Source organism: Ursus maritimus (genome assembly GCF_017311325.1).
Source record: "Ursus maritimus isolate PB19 chromosome X unlocalized genomic scaffold, ASM1731132v1 scaffold_X1, whole genome shotgun sequence".
Lineage (NCBI taxonomy): Eukaryota > Metazoa > Chordata > Mammalia > Carnivora > Ursidae > Ursus > Ursus maritimus.
Genome location: NW_024423319.1, coordinates 57,281,063 through 57,299,413, shown reverse-complemented (window position 1 = coordinate 57,299,413; position 18,351 = coordinate 57,281,063). Strand labels below are relative to the sequence as shown.

The following is an 18,351-nucleotide window of genomic DNA, read 5'->3' as shown; positions in this document are numbered from 1 at the left end:
TACTGTTATAAATTGTTGATGCCTAACAAAAAAGAGCAAAACTATATTTTATGTGTTAAACTTCTATTAAGGAGATGTGGCAGAATTATAATGTCATATAAATAATGTTTGTAATGGAATCCAGGATAAATGAAGTTACACCCGTTTTGTAACAGAAAAATCCATTATAGGGACTGTTTTTTAAAATATTGCAATCAAGCAAAAATCAATGATTTGGAAGAAAAAACTAAATGGCATTTGCCTATATGTTTGACTTTAATACTATCTCGATTTCCGTATTACTTGATGGAGTCAGGATACAAACAGATGCTGCTATAACAGCTGCTTGGAGAACATTTCTATATACCAATAATGTTTAAATTTTCACAAAACCCAGTTTAATCCACATATAGTCTGTCTCTATGTTACTCAGTCTTTTAATATTGTCTTTCCTCCATTGGTGCAATTTTTAAGAAGACTAAGAGAGTCTAATTCAACTAAAAAGAAGAAAATGTTCCAAACATAGTAGATATAGGTATAGTCTGAATCAGGAACTCTGAATCAGGAATCCTTAGATACAAGTCCTAGAACCAAAAAAGGCTTCTTTTGTTATTGCAGCCTAACCTCATTCTTAATTCTCCCATCTGTTAAATAAAAAGAAATCTGCTCTTTGCTATGTTAAAGAAAAATAACATATGTATAAAATGTCTGTATGTAGTAAGCGTTAGATTTTATATTTGCAAATCTCTTCAGTCAAAAAAATTTGAGGCAAAAATGACAGTGCTTTTAATTTCATTTCTTAAACCCTCAAAGACATATAATTTCATTGGTGACAGCTTTGTTTTGGCTTGTGAAGTGGAACAGGATTTAATTATGGTAACACCGATATTATTACCAACTGGAAACATATCCTTGAAATCCATCATGTAGGAAAGAATCCATCATGAGGAAAGAATTTCAAAATGTACATACCACATTATCTGCAGATACTGCATGGTGGTCCTCCTCCTTATGAGCACTTGTCTCATTTGGAACTTCACTGGACTCTTCTATGGGGAAAAAAAAGGCTATGATTTCATTTTTCATTCCTCAAAACTTTATTGAGAATGCTTTTCTTGAGATCACTTAAATAATTTCTTTATTTTAAAAAGACACAAATGGGGATGCCTGGGTGGCTCAGTCAGTTAAACACCTGCCTTCAGCTCAGGTCATGACCCCAGGGTCCTGGGATTGAGCCTGGCATTGGGCTCCCAGCTCAGCGGGTAGCCTTCTTCTCCCTCTTCCTGTGTCGCGCCCCCTGCTTGTGCTGGTGTTCTCTCTCTGTTAAATAAATAAATAAAATATTTAAAGATAAATAAATAAAAGAGACACAAATGATAAATTCATATCATATGTGCTTTGATGAGCAATTGTACTCTAACAATATGTTCTAGGAAATAAGTGTGGATAGGTGCAAATACAAGGCTGGCCACTACTGTGCTGTTTGTAATTGGGGAAAAAAATGGAAGCAGCCTATATGCTTAACAATGGAGGGTTGTTTTATTTAGGACCTATTCCTTCAATAAATACCATAAAAATGAAGGATAAGAATAGTTGATAATAAGGAAAATATTCATCATCTATTGGAAAGTGAACAAATGAAGGTGACAAAACCTACTATGTAGGTATGCTGTGATCTTGATTTTATTTTATTTTATTTTATTTTAATTAATTAATTAATTAATTATTTACTTATTTTTTAGAGAGAGAGTGTGAGAGCAAACAGGGGAGTGGCAGAGGGAGAGGGAGAGAGAGAGGGAGAGAATCTCAAGCAGACTCCATGCTGAGCATGGAGCCACCGAGGGACTCCATCCCATGACGCTGAGACCATGACCTGAGCCAAAACCAAGAGTTGGACACTTAACCAACTGAGCCACCCAGGCACCCCTATGATTAATTTTATAAAAGGAAAAAAGTGTACATTTTCATTTACAATAAAAAGACTGACATTATTTTTACCAAAACATTGACATTATTATTTCTGGATGGAATTATAGGCAATTTTATTTTGTTCCTTTTGTCTAATTTTACTTATTTTGATACTTTTTAGTTTTTAAATTTGCTTATTTATATTTAAATATTTTTACAATGAATTTGTTTTGCTGGTTGTAATAAGAGAAAAAATGATTAAAGTAATTTTTGAATAGATGATATAAAACTATAAATATAGTACATTTCCAATTTTTTGGAAAGGCAAGTGTATGTGAACACACACAAATACACACACACAACTGCATATATGCAAAGAGAAAACACTAGCAAAAATATTCACCTGCTGCTATTTTAAGAATAGTTATTACCGAGAGGTAGGATTATTTCAAATTTTTTCACTGTATTTTCATATATTTTCTGTAATGAACTTGTATTCCTTTTATGATCAAAAGGAAAACAAAGTATAAGAGATTCTTAACTATAGGAAAAAAAACTGTGGGTTGCTCTAGGGGAGGGAGGTGGGGGGATACGGTAACTGGGTGATGGGCATTAAGGAGGGCATGTGTTGTGATGAGCACTTACATGCAACTGATGAATCACTAAACTCTACCTCTGAAACTAATAATACAGTACATGTTAATTAATCAGCTTTTAATAAAATAAAAAATTCAATATTCTAAAAATGTGAAAAAATAAAACTAAGAAAAATTAATTCAGAGAAACAAGTCTATTAAAAAGCTCTCTGTGTTGAGCTAGGAAAAGTGACTACTTCACAGCATGGGCTGTCTACCAGATAAAGCCCTATCTTAGATTACCCCTACATCCACTCCTTAGTAAAACAAGACAGTAATGTTTCTCTCTTCTTTTCTTTTTTTAAAAGAATTTATTTATTTATTTATTTATTTATTTATTTATTTATTTGACAGAGAGAGAGCATGAGAAAGCACAAACAGGGGGAGCAGCAGAGGGAGAGGCTGAAGGAGGCTCTCTGCAGAGTAGGGAGCCCGATGTAGGGCTCGATCCAGGGACCCTGGAATCATGACCTTAGCTGAAGGCAGATGCTTAACCAGCTGAGCCACCCAGGTGACCCATGTTTCTCTCTTCTTTATGCACAGTCATGTCATTGAGATTGTTTAGATAAACACTAGTTGAAGTTCTCAGCCTCTTGATTGCTGATGTTTTATTTCACCATAGAAAGTAGAACAAAGGGGCACCTGGGAGGCTTGGTTGGTTAAGTGTCTGCCTTTGGACCAGGTCATGATCTCAGGACCCTGGGATCCTGCCCATATCGGGCTCCATGCTCAGCAGCGAGTCTTCTCCCTCTGATCTCTCTCACTTTCACTCTCTCTCAAATAAATAAATAAAAATCTTTAAAAAAAGAAAGCAGAACAAAAATATTTATCAGTCCTCCTAAGGATTTTCCAGATCCGTTCCTTCCATGGAAAGATATATAGAGGTGCCCTCTATGAGCATGGAGCATTAACAGGAAAAAACAAAACGAAACAAAACAAACAAAATACATGACTAATTGAGGTACTCACATGAGAACATAGACAATTACGTTTAAGATATACAGCAAAACTTTACCAGAATTTTAATGCAAAGTCCACCATAAATTCAATGTATTTATTTATTTAGTTAGTGATTTTCAAGTTTTTATTTAAATTCCAGTTAGTTAACATACAGTGTAATATTAGGTTCAGGCATACAATATAGTGATTCTACACTTCCATACAACACCCCTGCTTACCACAAGTGTACTCCTTAAACCCCATCACCTATCCCACCCATCCCCACCCCCACCTCCCTACTGGTAACCATTAGTTTGTTCTCTATAGTTAAGAGTCTGTTTTCTTAGTTTGCCTCTTTCTCATTTTTTTTATTCCATTTGCTTATTTGTTTTGTTTCTTAAATTCCATATATGACTGATCATATGGTATTGGTCTTCTCTGACTGACTTATTTTGCTTAGTATAATACTTTCTAGCTCCATCCATGTCATTACAAACAGTAAAATTTCACTTTATTTTATGGCTGAATAATAACTCATTGTATATGTATATACTACATCTTCTTTATCCATTTATCTATCAATAGATACTTGGGCTGTTTCCATAGTTTGGCTATTGTAAATAATGCTGCAATAAACATAGGGGTGCATGTATCCTTTCAAATTAGTGTCTTTGTATTTTTTGGGTAAATACCTAGTGGTGCCATTACTGGATTGTAGGGCAGTTCAGTTTTAATTTTTTGAGAAACTTCCATATTGTTTTCCACAGTGGCTGATCAGTTTGCATTCCCACCAACAGTGTACAAGTTTCATTTTTCTTCATATAGTTCCCAGGACTTATTTCTTGTGTTTTTTATTTCAGCCATTCTCACAGATGTGAGGTGATATCTCACTGTAGTTTTGATTTGCATTTCCCTGATGATGAGTGATGTTGAGCATCCTTTCATGTGTTTGTTGGCCACCTGTATGTCTTCATTGGAAAAATGTCAATTCACCTCTTCTGCCCATTTTTAATTCGGTTATTCACTTTTTGGGTGTTTAGTTTTATAAGCTCTTTATATATTTTGGATACTAACCCTTTATCAGATATGTCATTTGCAAATATCTTCTGCCATTCCAGGTGCCTTTTAGTTTTGTTGACTGTTTCGTTCACTCTGCAGAAACTTTTTATTTTGATGTAGTCCCAATAGTTCATTTTTGCTTTTGTGTCCCTTGCCTCAGGAGACATACCTAGTAAGAAGTGACTAGAGCCAATGTCAAAGAGGCTACAGCCTGTGTTCACTTCTAGGATTTGTATGGTTTCAGGTCTCACATTTAGGTCTTTTATCCATTTTGAATTTATTTTGTGCATGTTGTGTTTTGCATGTTGCTGTCCAGTTTTCCCACCACCATTTGTTGAAGATACTGTCTTTTTCCCATTGGCTATTCTTTCCTGCTTTGTCAAAGATTAATTGACATACAGTTGTGGTCTCATTTCTGGGTTTTCTATTCTGTTCTATTGGTCTATGTGGCTATTGCTGTGCCAGTACCACACCATGTTGATCACCACAGCTTTGTAATATAGTCCAGAATTGTGATGCCTCTGGCTTTGCTTTTCTTTTTCAGGATTTCTTTGGCTATAGTAGTCTTTTGTAGTTCCATACAAATTTTAGGATTGTTTTTTCTAGCTCTGTGAAATGCTGTTGGTATTTTGATAGGGATTGCATTAAATATGTAGATTGTTTGGGATAATACAGACATTTTAACAATATTTTTTTCTTCCAATCTATGGGCATGGAATGTTTTTCCATTTCTTTGTGTCGTTTTCATTTCTTACATAAGTGTTCTATAGTTTTCAGAGAACAAATCTCTTACCTCTTTGGTTAGGTTTATTCCTAGGTATCTCATGGTTGTTGGTGCAATTGTACCTGGGATTAATTCCTTGATTTCTTATTCTGCTGCTTCTTTATTGGTGTATAGAAATGCAACAGATTTCTGTATGTCGATTTTGTGTCCTGCAACTTTACTGAATTCCTGTATCCATTGTAGCAGTTTTTTGTTGGAGTCTTTTGGGTTTTCTATATAGAATATCATGTCATCTGCAAATAGTCAAAGTGTGACTTCTTCCTTGCCAATTTGGATTCATTTTATTTCTTTTGTTTTCTGATTACTATGGCTAGGACTTCCAGCACTATGTTAAATAAGAGTAGTGAGAGTGGACACCTCTGTCTTGTTCCTAACTGGACAGAAAAAGCTCTCAGTTTTTCCCCATTGAGGATGGCATTAGCTGTGGATTTTTCATAGATGACTTTTATTATGTTTGAGGTATGTTCCCTCTACACCTACTTTGTTGACGGTTTTTATCATGAATGTTGTATTTTGTCAAATGCTTTTGCTGCCTCTATTGAATACCATAAATTCAATTTATTTTTTAATAAAAATGATCCTAGATGGAGGAGACTTTATTCAATATTTAGACATTTCAAATCACAGGAAATGTCAAGTCCTATGTAATCAGCAACTAAATTAAATGAAGGGGGAAATTGTTAACAGGTTTAGCTGCAGAGCTAATATTAGTACTCATGCTGTCAGAATAGACGTTAGAGTGCTCATCAATAAGATCATTATTTGTATCATTCCTTATAGGTTTGCTTTATATTTCTGTTCTTACTTGCTCATAACTATACACAATTCTGCTTTACTGGCAACATACAGATGCAGGGTTTGAGTATTTCATTAGATGTAAATAAAAACTGTTTTGAAGATTTCTAAAATAAAAAGCTATAAGTGATACAGCTAAATAAGGCATGTTTTCTTTTGCTTACAGATAGCTTCTACATTACTACAAGGTTAAAGCAAAACACAGTCAATGTATCTGCTTATTCCTCAGGAAAAGCAGCTCTGCAAATTGGAAAATAAATAAGTAAAATTATTATCAGTGAAAACGCTAGAGGGCACTCTATATGGTAGCCATGCACTTAAACTGAGTAACTATGATGAACTATATTTTATATGCACACCCATATAATAGATACAGTTGAAAAGAGATTTTGCCATAAAATTTAACATTACAGATGTTAATTGTTCTCATACTTTAAACAGTTTGATTCTCAGGACAGTAAAAATCTTTAAAATTGCTCAACCATGCATATATTTTAGTAGACCTAGAACTTCACATTAAAGAGCTGAGTCATCTATTACTTTTGCTAGAGTTTGCAGTTGTGTGAGGGGTGAAGCCAGGTAGCTTTACCACATCTCCTTTCTCTTCACTTCCACACAGGGAAAGGAAAAAGAAATGGGAGATAGAAGGTGGAAGTTAGAGATAAGTAAGAAGCTTTGCATCAGGAAAGTACCTGTTCTCTCAGAAAAGAAGAAATGGAACTGAAACTGCTGAAAGATTAGCAATACTTTTTGGTGATTTTGGCTAAATTTGCCTTTTACTGTATTTTAAAAATATAATGCTTCTTTTAGCTTGTAGAGTTTTTTCTAGAAAAAATTAACACAATTTTTAATTGATTTTTAACGTGTAACATGTAAGTCCTGCTTTAAAGATATTTTTCTTTCTCTTAGACATTTAGAAGACTAATTTTCTTGAGTCAACAGCTATATTATAAAGGACTGAATTTCAAGTTGTTAGATTGCTGAAATAGTATGGGCAACTACTCTGATTATTTTGTCTCTGTATCTCTCTGATGTAATTAATGGAAATCTCAAAGTAAACACACATTTAACTACATTTTAATAACTGAAAGAGAATATGGTTAGCATATCTTAAAGTTATGATATTAGTCTAGGCCACATGATACAATTCACTTAATCATCACAAAAGGATCACACAGTTAATCAGATTAGCATTCTCCATCAGCAAAATGAGGAAGAAAATAGTACAGAACTCATTGGAAATAGTACCAGAAAAGCTCTTTTTGTATTTTAAGACTCTATTATGCTTTTCTGTTCCAACTTCTGGTAAGAATGAGAAGGTGATTATGCAGCTGTAAAAAAAAAAAATAAGCCACTGAGAGGAATTCTAGGCAATCTCACTTCCCATCAAGTATTTTTTGATTCATATATTAAATTCTCTCTCTCATTTTTCTCATTAGGTCTTGATTACTATGCTAGCTGTGTAGAGAAAACACTATTAAATGACAAAGGATGCCAGTGTAGGAGCAGTGGTCCATTTGCAACCTTAAACTTAACTCAATTTTTTCCCCCATTAACTACTTATTTTTTTTAATTCCTTTTTAGGTGGGGAAGTGGAAGTCATAGATTGAAATTCCACTTTAGGGGCTTATGTGATTTAATCAGAATATTGCTTCATAGCTCTCCCACCGACCCACAGAAACACACAAATCCCCATTATCTTCCAAATAGCTGCCGGCCATCATTCTCTAAAGATCCATTCATAAATCACTGAAAATATTCAAGTATTCCCAGGCACCCACAATTTAGTAAAGACTAATAGAAGACAAAAATCATTTAACAGACCAATTAGATTATAAATAAGGGGTTTGGAAATGATGCAACAGCCTCTCTTTTTTCCTGCTTCACAGTTTTCCTGTACACTAAATTCCGTGTTATCATCTTCATCAATACCAACAGCAAATGTTGCTAAAGACAGAGACACAGAGGGAGGGAAGACAGAGAGAGAGGGAGAAAGGAAACACTTGAATATTTGCACAACTTTTTAAACACTTGGTATTAAAATATATGGCCTTGGCAATACTAAGAGCTTTTATATCCTTTTTATCACTCAACTTACTGCTATCTGCTTTTTGAAAGAATCCCTTGAGCATCCAATTCAATGGGTTCTCATTTTTTAAAATTTATTTTCATTTTCCTGCTTTATTAAGGTATAATTGGTATACACAAAGTGCACATAATAAATGTATACAATTTGGTGAGTTTGGACATGTGAATATACTCATATTACCATCACCACAATCCAGGTAATAAACATATCCATCACCTCCAAAAAGTTTTCTTTTGTGTTAACAAAATATGATTTACATTTTTTTTGTGTTAACAAAATATGTGTTAACAAAATATGATTTACCCTCTTAATAAGTTTTTTAAGCCTATAACTCTTATTGCCAACGATAGGAACTATGCTGTCCAACAATTATACTACAGTTGTATAATTGTAACTTTATACTCATTGAACAACTTCTCATATCCCTGTCCCTCATCCTCTGGTATCATTATATTGTCCACTTACATACCTTTGACCATTTTTAGATGCTTCATATGAGAGAAATTTCTATTCAACTTCCAAAAGATAACTGAAATAATGATATTTCTTTCTTCTGAAATCTCTCCCTTTTCTTGATTTTAGTAATAACATAACGTCCTCATTCTCCTATATTGGAATATTCTTTTGATGGGTCCCATTTCTCCTCTAGTCCTCAGATCTGGATATTTCTCAACACACAAGTCTTATACATTTTTTTTTCTTGTTTTCCATTTTTTCACTTAACTAAATTTTCTATTCCTATGGCGAGACTTTTTTTTTTGTTTTTTTGTTTTTTGTTTTGGCCTCGATGTGGGTAGTTTCTATATTTCTTTTCATGTCTTAACTCCTCTTCTGAGTTTCAGCCCACATTACCCATGAGTCTGCTGAACAGCTCCACATGGATGTCCTGATGCCATCTAAAACTTAACACATACAAAACTGAATTTATCTTTCCACATTTTACTATCCATTTAATGCAGTTTCAATGAAAACATCTTAAAATGATTTTGGAAGAGAGGGATTGGGGAAAGGTATGACTAAGCAATCCTAGAGTTAATCTAGAAGAATCTGTGCTACAAAAACTAAGAGTAATTAGAGCACTACCAGATATTTAGATATTTTATAAAGCCACAGTTATAAACAATCAGATCAATGTAACATAATATGCAATCCAAGATATATATGTATACATTTGTGTGTGTATGTATATAATATTTGATCAAAAGCTACAATTAAACTCACTGGAGAAATGCTGGATTATTTAACAAATAGTGTAAAAGCAACTGGTTAACCATTTGGAAAAATAAAATTAGGTATTTTCCTCACACATCTTAAAGTGAAATAAATTCTAGGCAGAATAAATATCAAGTTGTAAAAATGAAACCATAAGAATATAAGAAGCAAATATAGGGGTCTGTTAACGTCATTGCGGTAGAATGAAGGACTTTGTAATCATGACACATACAATTTGGTGAGTTTGGACATGTGAATATACTCATGTTACCATCACCACAATCCAGGTAATAAACATATCCATCACCTCCAAAAAGTTTTCTTTTGTCCCTTTTTTTGTGTTAACACAATATGATTTACCCTCTTAATAAGTTGACACCAAAGTCAGAAATCATAATGAAAAGGATTTATATATTTGGCAACATAAATATTACAAGCCAAAGGTCTGATATCCATAATCAAATTTAAAAGGCAAAAATTAAACTAGAAAATATATTGTTAATATTCTGCTCAGTAAAATAAACAACATGGGTCAGTGCAAGATTCTTTCTTTTTCTTTCACTCAGATGCAAAAATGCTATATATTGTATGATTCCTTTTATATGAAATACTCAGAAAATACAAGTTTATGTTGTCAGAAAGCAGATCTGTGGTTGCCTGGGTTTGGATGTGGGAAAGAGGGTTGATTACAAATGGGCTCAAATAAACTTTTTGAAATGATGAAAATACTTTAAAGTTGGATTTTAGTACTGGTGATAATCCACAACTCTATAAAACTTACTAAAAATTATTGAGTTTTACATAGACAATAGATGAATTTTATGATATGTAAATTAAACCTCAATAAAAGTGTTCATTGAAAAAGTACAGATGATTATTTAAATTCTCATTAGGGAAACACTGAGCAATGTTATAAAGATGATCCAGCCTATTTCCCTTAGTTTAGAGATGTGGAACTAAAGCCCCATGAATTAAATGTTTTGCCTGAAGTCACATAATAATCTAGTAGATCTGGGACTTTCACCCAGGTTGCCTATTACCCTGGTGTTACATTTGTAATGTTCTAACCTAAATTGATCAGAATTTCAATAAAATAAAAACAATCATGTACTTGATTATAATTATGTATTGTTGCATTAATCAATATTTCTAAATGTGAGAGATCATTATTGTGGTAGATAAGTGTTGTGATGACTCAGTGAGACTATTTAGGTGGAGGCATTAAAATTTTTTTAAAAAGATAAAAAAACAATGGGTGTTGGTGAGGATATAGAAGAAAGGGAACCTTTGTACACCATTGGTCAGAATGCATATTGGTACAGCTATTATGGAAAACAGTATGAGGGTTCTTCAAAAAGTTAAAGATAGAACTACCATGTGGTCCAGTAATCCCTTTTCTGGATATATAAACAAAAGAAATAAAATTAGTACCTCAAAGAGATATCTATGCTCCCACATTTCTTGCAGCATTACTTATAGTAGCCAAAATATGGAAGCAACCTAAGTATCTGTTGACAGATGAATTGATAAAGAAATTGAGAAATATATATATATATAATTATATATATATTAATATATACAAATATATATTTCCTATATATAGGAATATATAATATATAAATATATAAAAACATATATATATATAAACATATATATATATATATGAGAACCTGGAGGACATTATGTTAGATGAAATAAGCCAGGCACAGAACTAAAAATATTGCATGATCTCACTTAAACGTGGACCCTTAGGAAGTCAAATAGAAACAGAACAGAATGATAATTTCCATGGTGGCGAGGTCAGGAAAATGGGGGAATTTGGTCAAAGGATACAAATTTGCAATTATATAGAATCGATAAGTTTAGAGATCTAAAGTACAGCATGATTATTACAGTTAACAATTCTATGTTGCATACTAGAAATTTGCTAAGAAAGTAGATTTCAGGTGCTCTCACCATAAACATAAATGGTAACTATGTGAGGGTATGGATATATTAATTAGTTTGACTGTAGCAATCATTTCATTGTGTGTGTATATATAAAAATATAATCTAAATAAATCAATTTCTTTTCAAATGTTTAAACAAAAGTTTTGAAGACTTAGATTTAAAATGCAGTTAGCTGAAAAGCAAGTTAAAATCCATCAAATTTACAAAAGCTATTATTAGGAAGTGCAGCATATGAAATACCTTGAGAGCTTCCTTCAGACAAACAGATGGATACTTCATCATTTCTTTCATTATCCTCTCCTACTTCAGGACCAGCTTCCTCTCCTGATGTGAGTGCAGACAAAGAACCAGACTCAGGCTGCTCAGAAAAATCAGCAGGGCCTCCTCTTGGAGGCGGAACTTCAATCCCCATTAAACGATATTTCCTTCTTCGATTTCCAATCCAAGTCTTATAAGAGAAATACAAAAGGAATTTTTGTAAACATAGAACCTTTAGCAGTTCTGGCCATTAAAATAATAAATGGATGTTGCATAAAGTATGATTAAAAATGAATAGGCACCTAAAATAATAAAATTTAATTATTAGTCAATAAGCAAAAATTAAGATAATTATGTTTTTATTTTTAAATACCTTATTAGCAGAAAGATAACATTTATCTAAATATTCAGACTTTAAAGCAACATGCAGTCCATCGCAGAACACTTTTTTAGGCTCCTTTTTCTTTTTTGAAATTGCTTATTTTATTACTTTGATATAGTATAATGTATCAAAAGGTCCAATACAATGTTGGATAAAAGACTAATAAAAATTTATAAGTAGATATTTATGCTTACGAAGCAAACATAATTCAAACAGGACAACCTTGAGAGGAAATTAAATGAAATATATTTAATTTTTTGACAAATGATAAATAACAATGTTAATTTTTTAGAAGGTGTTTCCCTTAAATAAATGATTATGTCTTTTTTAGTTAAAAATACATAATTTTTGTTTTTTGTTTTGTTTTTGTTTTCTGTAGAAATAATCCACCAAATCTTTCAAACAAAACACAAATTGATTTTTTTCCTAAAGGGACCAGACATATAGCTATAACTACAGTTCATATCTCATATAGAATCTTGCCTCCATGATGAAAATGTAACTTCTATTAACTTGGACTCTTTAATGGTTACTTGGGTATTTCAAGTATTCTAAAATTTTATTTCATTGGACTCAGAACCATTGTTTAAAAACGCTTTATATATTTTTAGAGGCACAAAAGTTTCAAAGGTAGATCTCCTTCCCTCGGTTTTCTCCAATTTATGTTTTGCATAATTATATCAAAATAATTAAAACAGGAAATTGATATTGCACAGTATGTATGTACACTTCCATGTTCCTTTATTGCATGATTCTTCTCCCTCTTTTATCTACCATTCCCAACCCCTGGCAATCATTAATCTGTTTTCCACTTCTATAATTTTGTCCTTTCAGAAATGTTATATAAATGGAATCCTACAGCATATGATTTTTTTTGAAGTTGGATTTTTTTACTCAGCCTAATTTTCTGAAAAAATTTTCAGGTTGCATGTATCAATAGGCTATTCCTTTTTATTGTTAAGTTGTATTCCATGATATTTATGTACTATTTTTCCCCATTTATTTGCAATGTTTATCTAATCATTCATTCATCAAAGGGCACTTGGGTTGTTTTCATGTTGGGGCCCTTAATTAAAGCTTCTATGAACAGCTAGTCATAAGCAGGCTTTTGTGCAGATATAAATTTTCATTTCTCTAGAATAAATGCTCAAGAATGCAAATGCTTGGATGTATGGTAATTACACGTTTAGTTTTATTTTAAAAAACTGTCAAATTGTTTCCAGAAAAATTGTACAATTTTACATTTTTACCAGAAATGTATGAAAAACCCAGTTTCATGACATTCTTGCCAGCATCTGGTATTCTCAGTAATGAGAAAATTGGCTGTTCTCATTCATGCATGCAGTAATAGATCATTGAGTTATTAATTTGATTTCCCAAAGGCTAGTTGTTGAAAATCTTTTCATGTGCTTATTTGCCATCCATACACTCTCTTCAGTGAAATGTTTCTTCATGCATGTTGAGTTTTACGAGTTCTTTATATATTCTAGATATGAGTCATTGTCAGATATGTGGTTTTGCAAATATTTTCTCCCAGTCTGTAGCTTTTATTTTCCTCATCTGGGTCTTTTGCAGAAAAAGAAAAAGTTTAATTTTGATGAAGGCCAAGCTATTGTTTTTTTTCTTTTATGGATTGTGCTTTTGGTGTCATTTCTAAAATTACTTCACCAGGTCCAAGTCCTGAAGATTATCCCCTACCTTTTCTTCTAAATTTTTTATAGTTTTTATTTTTTACATTTAAATCTATGATCCATTTTGAATTCATTTTTGTATAAGGTGTGAGATTTAGATCAAAGTTCATTTCTGTTTTCTGTGGATAGCAAAGTGTTCCAGAACCATTTTTTGAAAAGACTTTCTCCATTGAATTGCTGTCCATACCTGTTCAGGGCTATTTCTGGGTTCTTTAATCTGTTTCACTGATCTGTATATGTATCTTCCTGTAAATACCACATAGTCTTGATTACTGTAGCTATATAATAAGTCTTGAAATTAGGTAGGTGGGTTTCTTCCACTTCATTCTTTTTTTTTCTTAGCATTATTTTAACTATACTAGTGTATTTCTTTTCCATATTAATCTTAGAATTTTCTTGTCTACATCAACCAAAAAATATTGTTGAGACTTTTATAAGAATTATGTTAAATCTGCATATTAATTTTGGAGGAATTTACATTTTTACTATGTTGAGTCTTCCAATCCATGAACACAGATGTCTTTCAATTTATTTAAAACTTATTTGATTTCTTTCATCAATGTTTTCTGTTTTCAGCATAAAAGCCCTATACACACTTGGTTAGTTTTATAGTATTTGATTTTTTCAGTGATTGAAAATAGTATTATATATTTAATTTCAGTTTCAGTATGTTCACTTTTACTGTATAAACACACAATTGATTTTTGTATGTTGATCTTGTATCCAGAGAGCTTGTTAAATTCACTTATTGGTTATAGGAGTATTTTTGTAGTTTCCTTAGGATTGTCAACACAGGCAATTTTATGTTACTTTTATTTCCTTTTCTTGTTTCATTGCATTAGCTAGAACTTCCAGTACAAACTGAATAAAGGTGGTCCAAGTGCACATCTTGTTTTGTTCTTGATCTCAGGGGGAAAGCATTCTATATTTCACCATTAAGTGTGATGTTAACTGTAGGTTTGGGCACTTGTAGATTTCTTTTTTGGGGGCGATTTTTAAGGATGAATTCAATCTCCCTAATAGTTATAGGGCTATTCAAATAATCTGGACCAGATGGACTTCACAGATAAATTCACAGGATTTCATCTTAAGCAACAGAATACAAATTATTCTTGAGGGCACATGGAACACTCTCTAGAAAACATCACATACTGGATCACAAATCAGGTCTCAGCTGGTTCAAAAGATTGGGATTTTTCCCTGCAAATTCTCACACCACAATTGCTTTAAAACTTGAACTCAATCACAAGAGAATATCGGAAAGCAACACAAAGACATTAAGGTTAAAGTGCATCCTACAAAAAAAATGAATGGGTCAACTAGAAAACTAAATAAGAATTTTTAAAAATTCATGGAAGCAAGTGAAAATGAAAACACAAGAGTTCAGAACCTGTGGAATGCAGCAAAGGCAGTCATAAGAGGGAAGTATATAGCATGACACGCCATTCTTGAGAAACAACTCTCAAATACACAAGCTAACCTTATGCCTAAAGGAGCTGGAAAAAGACTAACAAACAAAGCCTAAACCCAGCATGAGTAGATAATAATAAAGATTAGTGCAGAAATCAATGAAATAGAAAGAAAAGAACGTATTGCATGGAGCACTGGGTGTTATACGCAAATAATGAATCATGGAACACTACATCAAAAACTAAGGATGTACTGTATGGTGACTAACATAACATAATAAACAAGTATTATTAAAAAGAAACCCCTCCAATATTAACAAAGCCAGATCATAATCTCAAACTGAAGCATAAATAATAAAATAAATTAATATATTAATTTAGCCAGATTATTAAAAAAGAGAAAGGACCCAAATAAATAAAATAACAAATGAAAGAGGAGAAATCATGACCAATGCCAAAGAAAAATGGTTTTAAGAATATATTATGAACACTATGCCAAAAAATTAGGCAATCTGGAAGAAATGGATGTATACCTAGAAAGTTATAAACTATGAAAACTGAAACAGGAAGAAATAGAAAACATGAACAAACCCATAACAAAAAAGGAAATTGATGCAGTAATAAAAAATCTCCAAACAAGAGTCCGAGGCTTGATGCCTTCCCAGGGGAATTCTACCAAACATTTAAGGAAGAATTAATACTTATTTTTCTGAAGCTGTTTCAAAAATAGAAATGGCAGGAAAACTTCCAAATTCATTCCATGAGGCCAGCAATATTTTGATACCAAAACCAAACATGAGAATTATAGGCCAATATCCCTGATGAATATGGATGCCACCAAAAAGGAGAATTACAGGCCAATACCCATGATGAAGATGGATGCCAAAATTCCCACCGCAATACTAGCCAATAGGATCCAACAGTACAGTAAAAGGATTATTCACCACAACAAAGTGGGATTTATTCCCGGCCTGCAAGGGTGGTTCAATATTCACAAATCAATGTTAATAACATAAAGGACAAGAACTATATGATCCTCTCAATGGATGCAGAAAAAGCTTTTGATAAAATGCAGCAAACTTTCTTGATTTAAACTCTCCACAGTGTAGGGATAGAAGGAACATACCTCAATATCATAAAAGCCATATAACAAAATCCCACAGTGAATATCATTCTCAATGGGGGAAAACTGAGAGATTTTCCCCTAAGGTCAGGAACACAACAGGGATGCCTACTTTCACCACTGCTGTTCAACATAGTACTAGAAGTCCTATCCTCAGCAATCAGACACCCCAAAAAATAAAAGGCATTCAAATGGGCAAAGAAGAGGTCAAACTCTCACTTTTCACAAATAACATGATACTTTATGTGGAAAACCCAAAGATCCCATCACAAAATTGCTAGAACTCATACAAGAATTCAGCAACATTGCAGGACACAAAATCAGTCCACAGAAATCAGTTACATTTCTATACACTAACAATGAGACAGAAGAAAGAGAAATTAAGGAATTGATCCCATTTATAATTGCAGCAAAAGTCATAACATACCTAGGAATAAACCTAACCAAAGAGGTAAAGGATCGATACTCTAACTTTTCTGAGAACACTTATGGAATAAATTGAGGAAGTCACCAGGAAATGGAAAAACATTCCATACTCATGGATTGGAAGAATAAAAAAGAGACAACGAAGGACACTATATAATCACCGCTGGCACAATCCAACAGGAAGATAATACAACTGAAAATATTTATGCTCTCAACATGAGAGCACCCACATTCTTTGAGCAGTTAATAACAATAATAAGGAACATATCACTAGTAATACAATGATAGTTTGAGACATTAACACCCCCATAATGTCACTGGATAGATCATCCAAACTGAAAATCAAAAAGGAAATGGTGGCTTTGAATGACACATTGCACTAGATAGACTTAATAGCTACATTCAAATAATTTCATGCTAGAATACACATGCTATTTAAGTGCACATGGAATATTCTTCATAATAAATCACATATTGGGCCACAAAATAGTCTCAACAAATTCAAAAAGATCAAAATCATCACGTGGAACTTTTCTCACCACCACACTTTGAAACTAAAAATCAACTGCAAGAAAAAAATCTTGAAATAGCACAAATACATGGAAGTTAACATGTTACTAAAAAATGAATGGGTCAACCACAAAAATCAAAGAGCAAATCAAAACCAACATGGAGACAAATGAAAATGAAACACAAAGGTATAAAATCTCTGGGATGCAGCAAGTGCTGTTCTAAGAGGGATGTTTATAGCTATTGCCTACCTCAAGAAGCAAGAAAAATCTCAAATAAACAACAAAACCTCACATCTAAAGGAGCCAGAAAAAAATTAACAAACAAAACCCCAAACCAATAGAAGGAAGGAAATAATAAAGATTAGATCAGAAATAAATAAAATACAAACTAAAAAAAGAGAACAGATCAACCAAACCAGGAACAAGATATTTGAAAAGATTAACAAAATTGATCAACCTTTAGCCAAACTCATAAAAAAAAAAAACAACAACACAAAGAGTGAGTGGACTTAAACAAAATCAGAAATGAAACAGGAGAACTATCAACCAATACCACAGAAATACAAAGGATTATAAGAGAATATTATGAAAAATTATATACCAACAAATCGGACAATGTAGAAGAAATGGGTAAATTCCTAGAAACATATAATCTCCCAAGACTGAATCGGGAAGAAATAGAAAATTTGAATAGACTGATTACCAGCAATGAAATTGATTCAGTAATCAAAAAACTCCCAACAAAGAAAAGTTCTTGACCAGAAGCTTTTGCAGGTGAATTCTACCAAATATTTAAAGAACAGTTAATACTTATTATTCTAAAACTATTCCAAAGAATGGAAGAGGAAGGAACATTTTCAAATTCATTCTATGAGGCCGGTGTTACCCAGATATCAAAACCAGATAAAGACTCTACAAAAAGGGAACAACAGACCAATGTCTCTGAGCATAGATGCAAAAAGGCTCAACAAAGTTTTGGCAAATTGAATCCAACAATACCTTGAAAAAATCATTTATCACAAGTAAGTGGGATTTATTCCCAGGATGCAAGGGTACCTCAGTAATCACAAATCAAATAATGTGATACATCAGATCAATAAGAGAAAGGACAAAAAAACATATGATAATTTCAATAGATTCAGGAAAAGCATTTGAAAACATAAAACAGTCATGCATTATATATATATATATATATATATA

General features: G+C 32.6%; 1 protein-coding gene across 1 annotated transcript in view; it reads right to left on the bottom strand.

The window, feature by feature from the left end:
• HDX (highly divergent homeobox) overlaps window positions 1-18,351 on the bottom strand; it is a 207,872-nt gene that overhangs the window by 19,600 nt on the left and 169,921 nt on the right. Inside the window, exons 5-6 of the mRNA XM_040630621.1 lie at window positions 11,591-11,798; window positions 952-1,028 (exon numbers count right to left, since the gene is read on the bottom strand). Of these exons, the coding sequence (XP_040486555.1) occupies window positions 952-1,028; window positions 11,591-11,798 (285 nt within the window). The remainder of the gene's footprint in view (window positions 1-951; window positions 1,029-11,590; window positions 11,799-18,351) is intronic.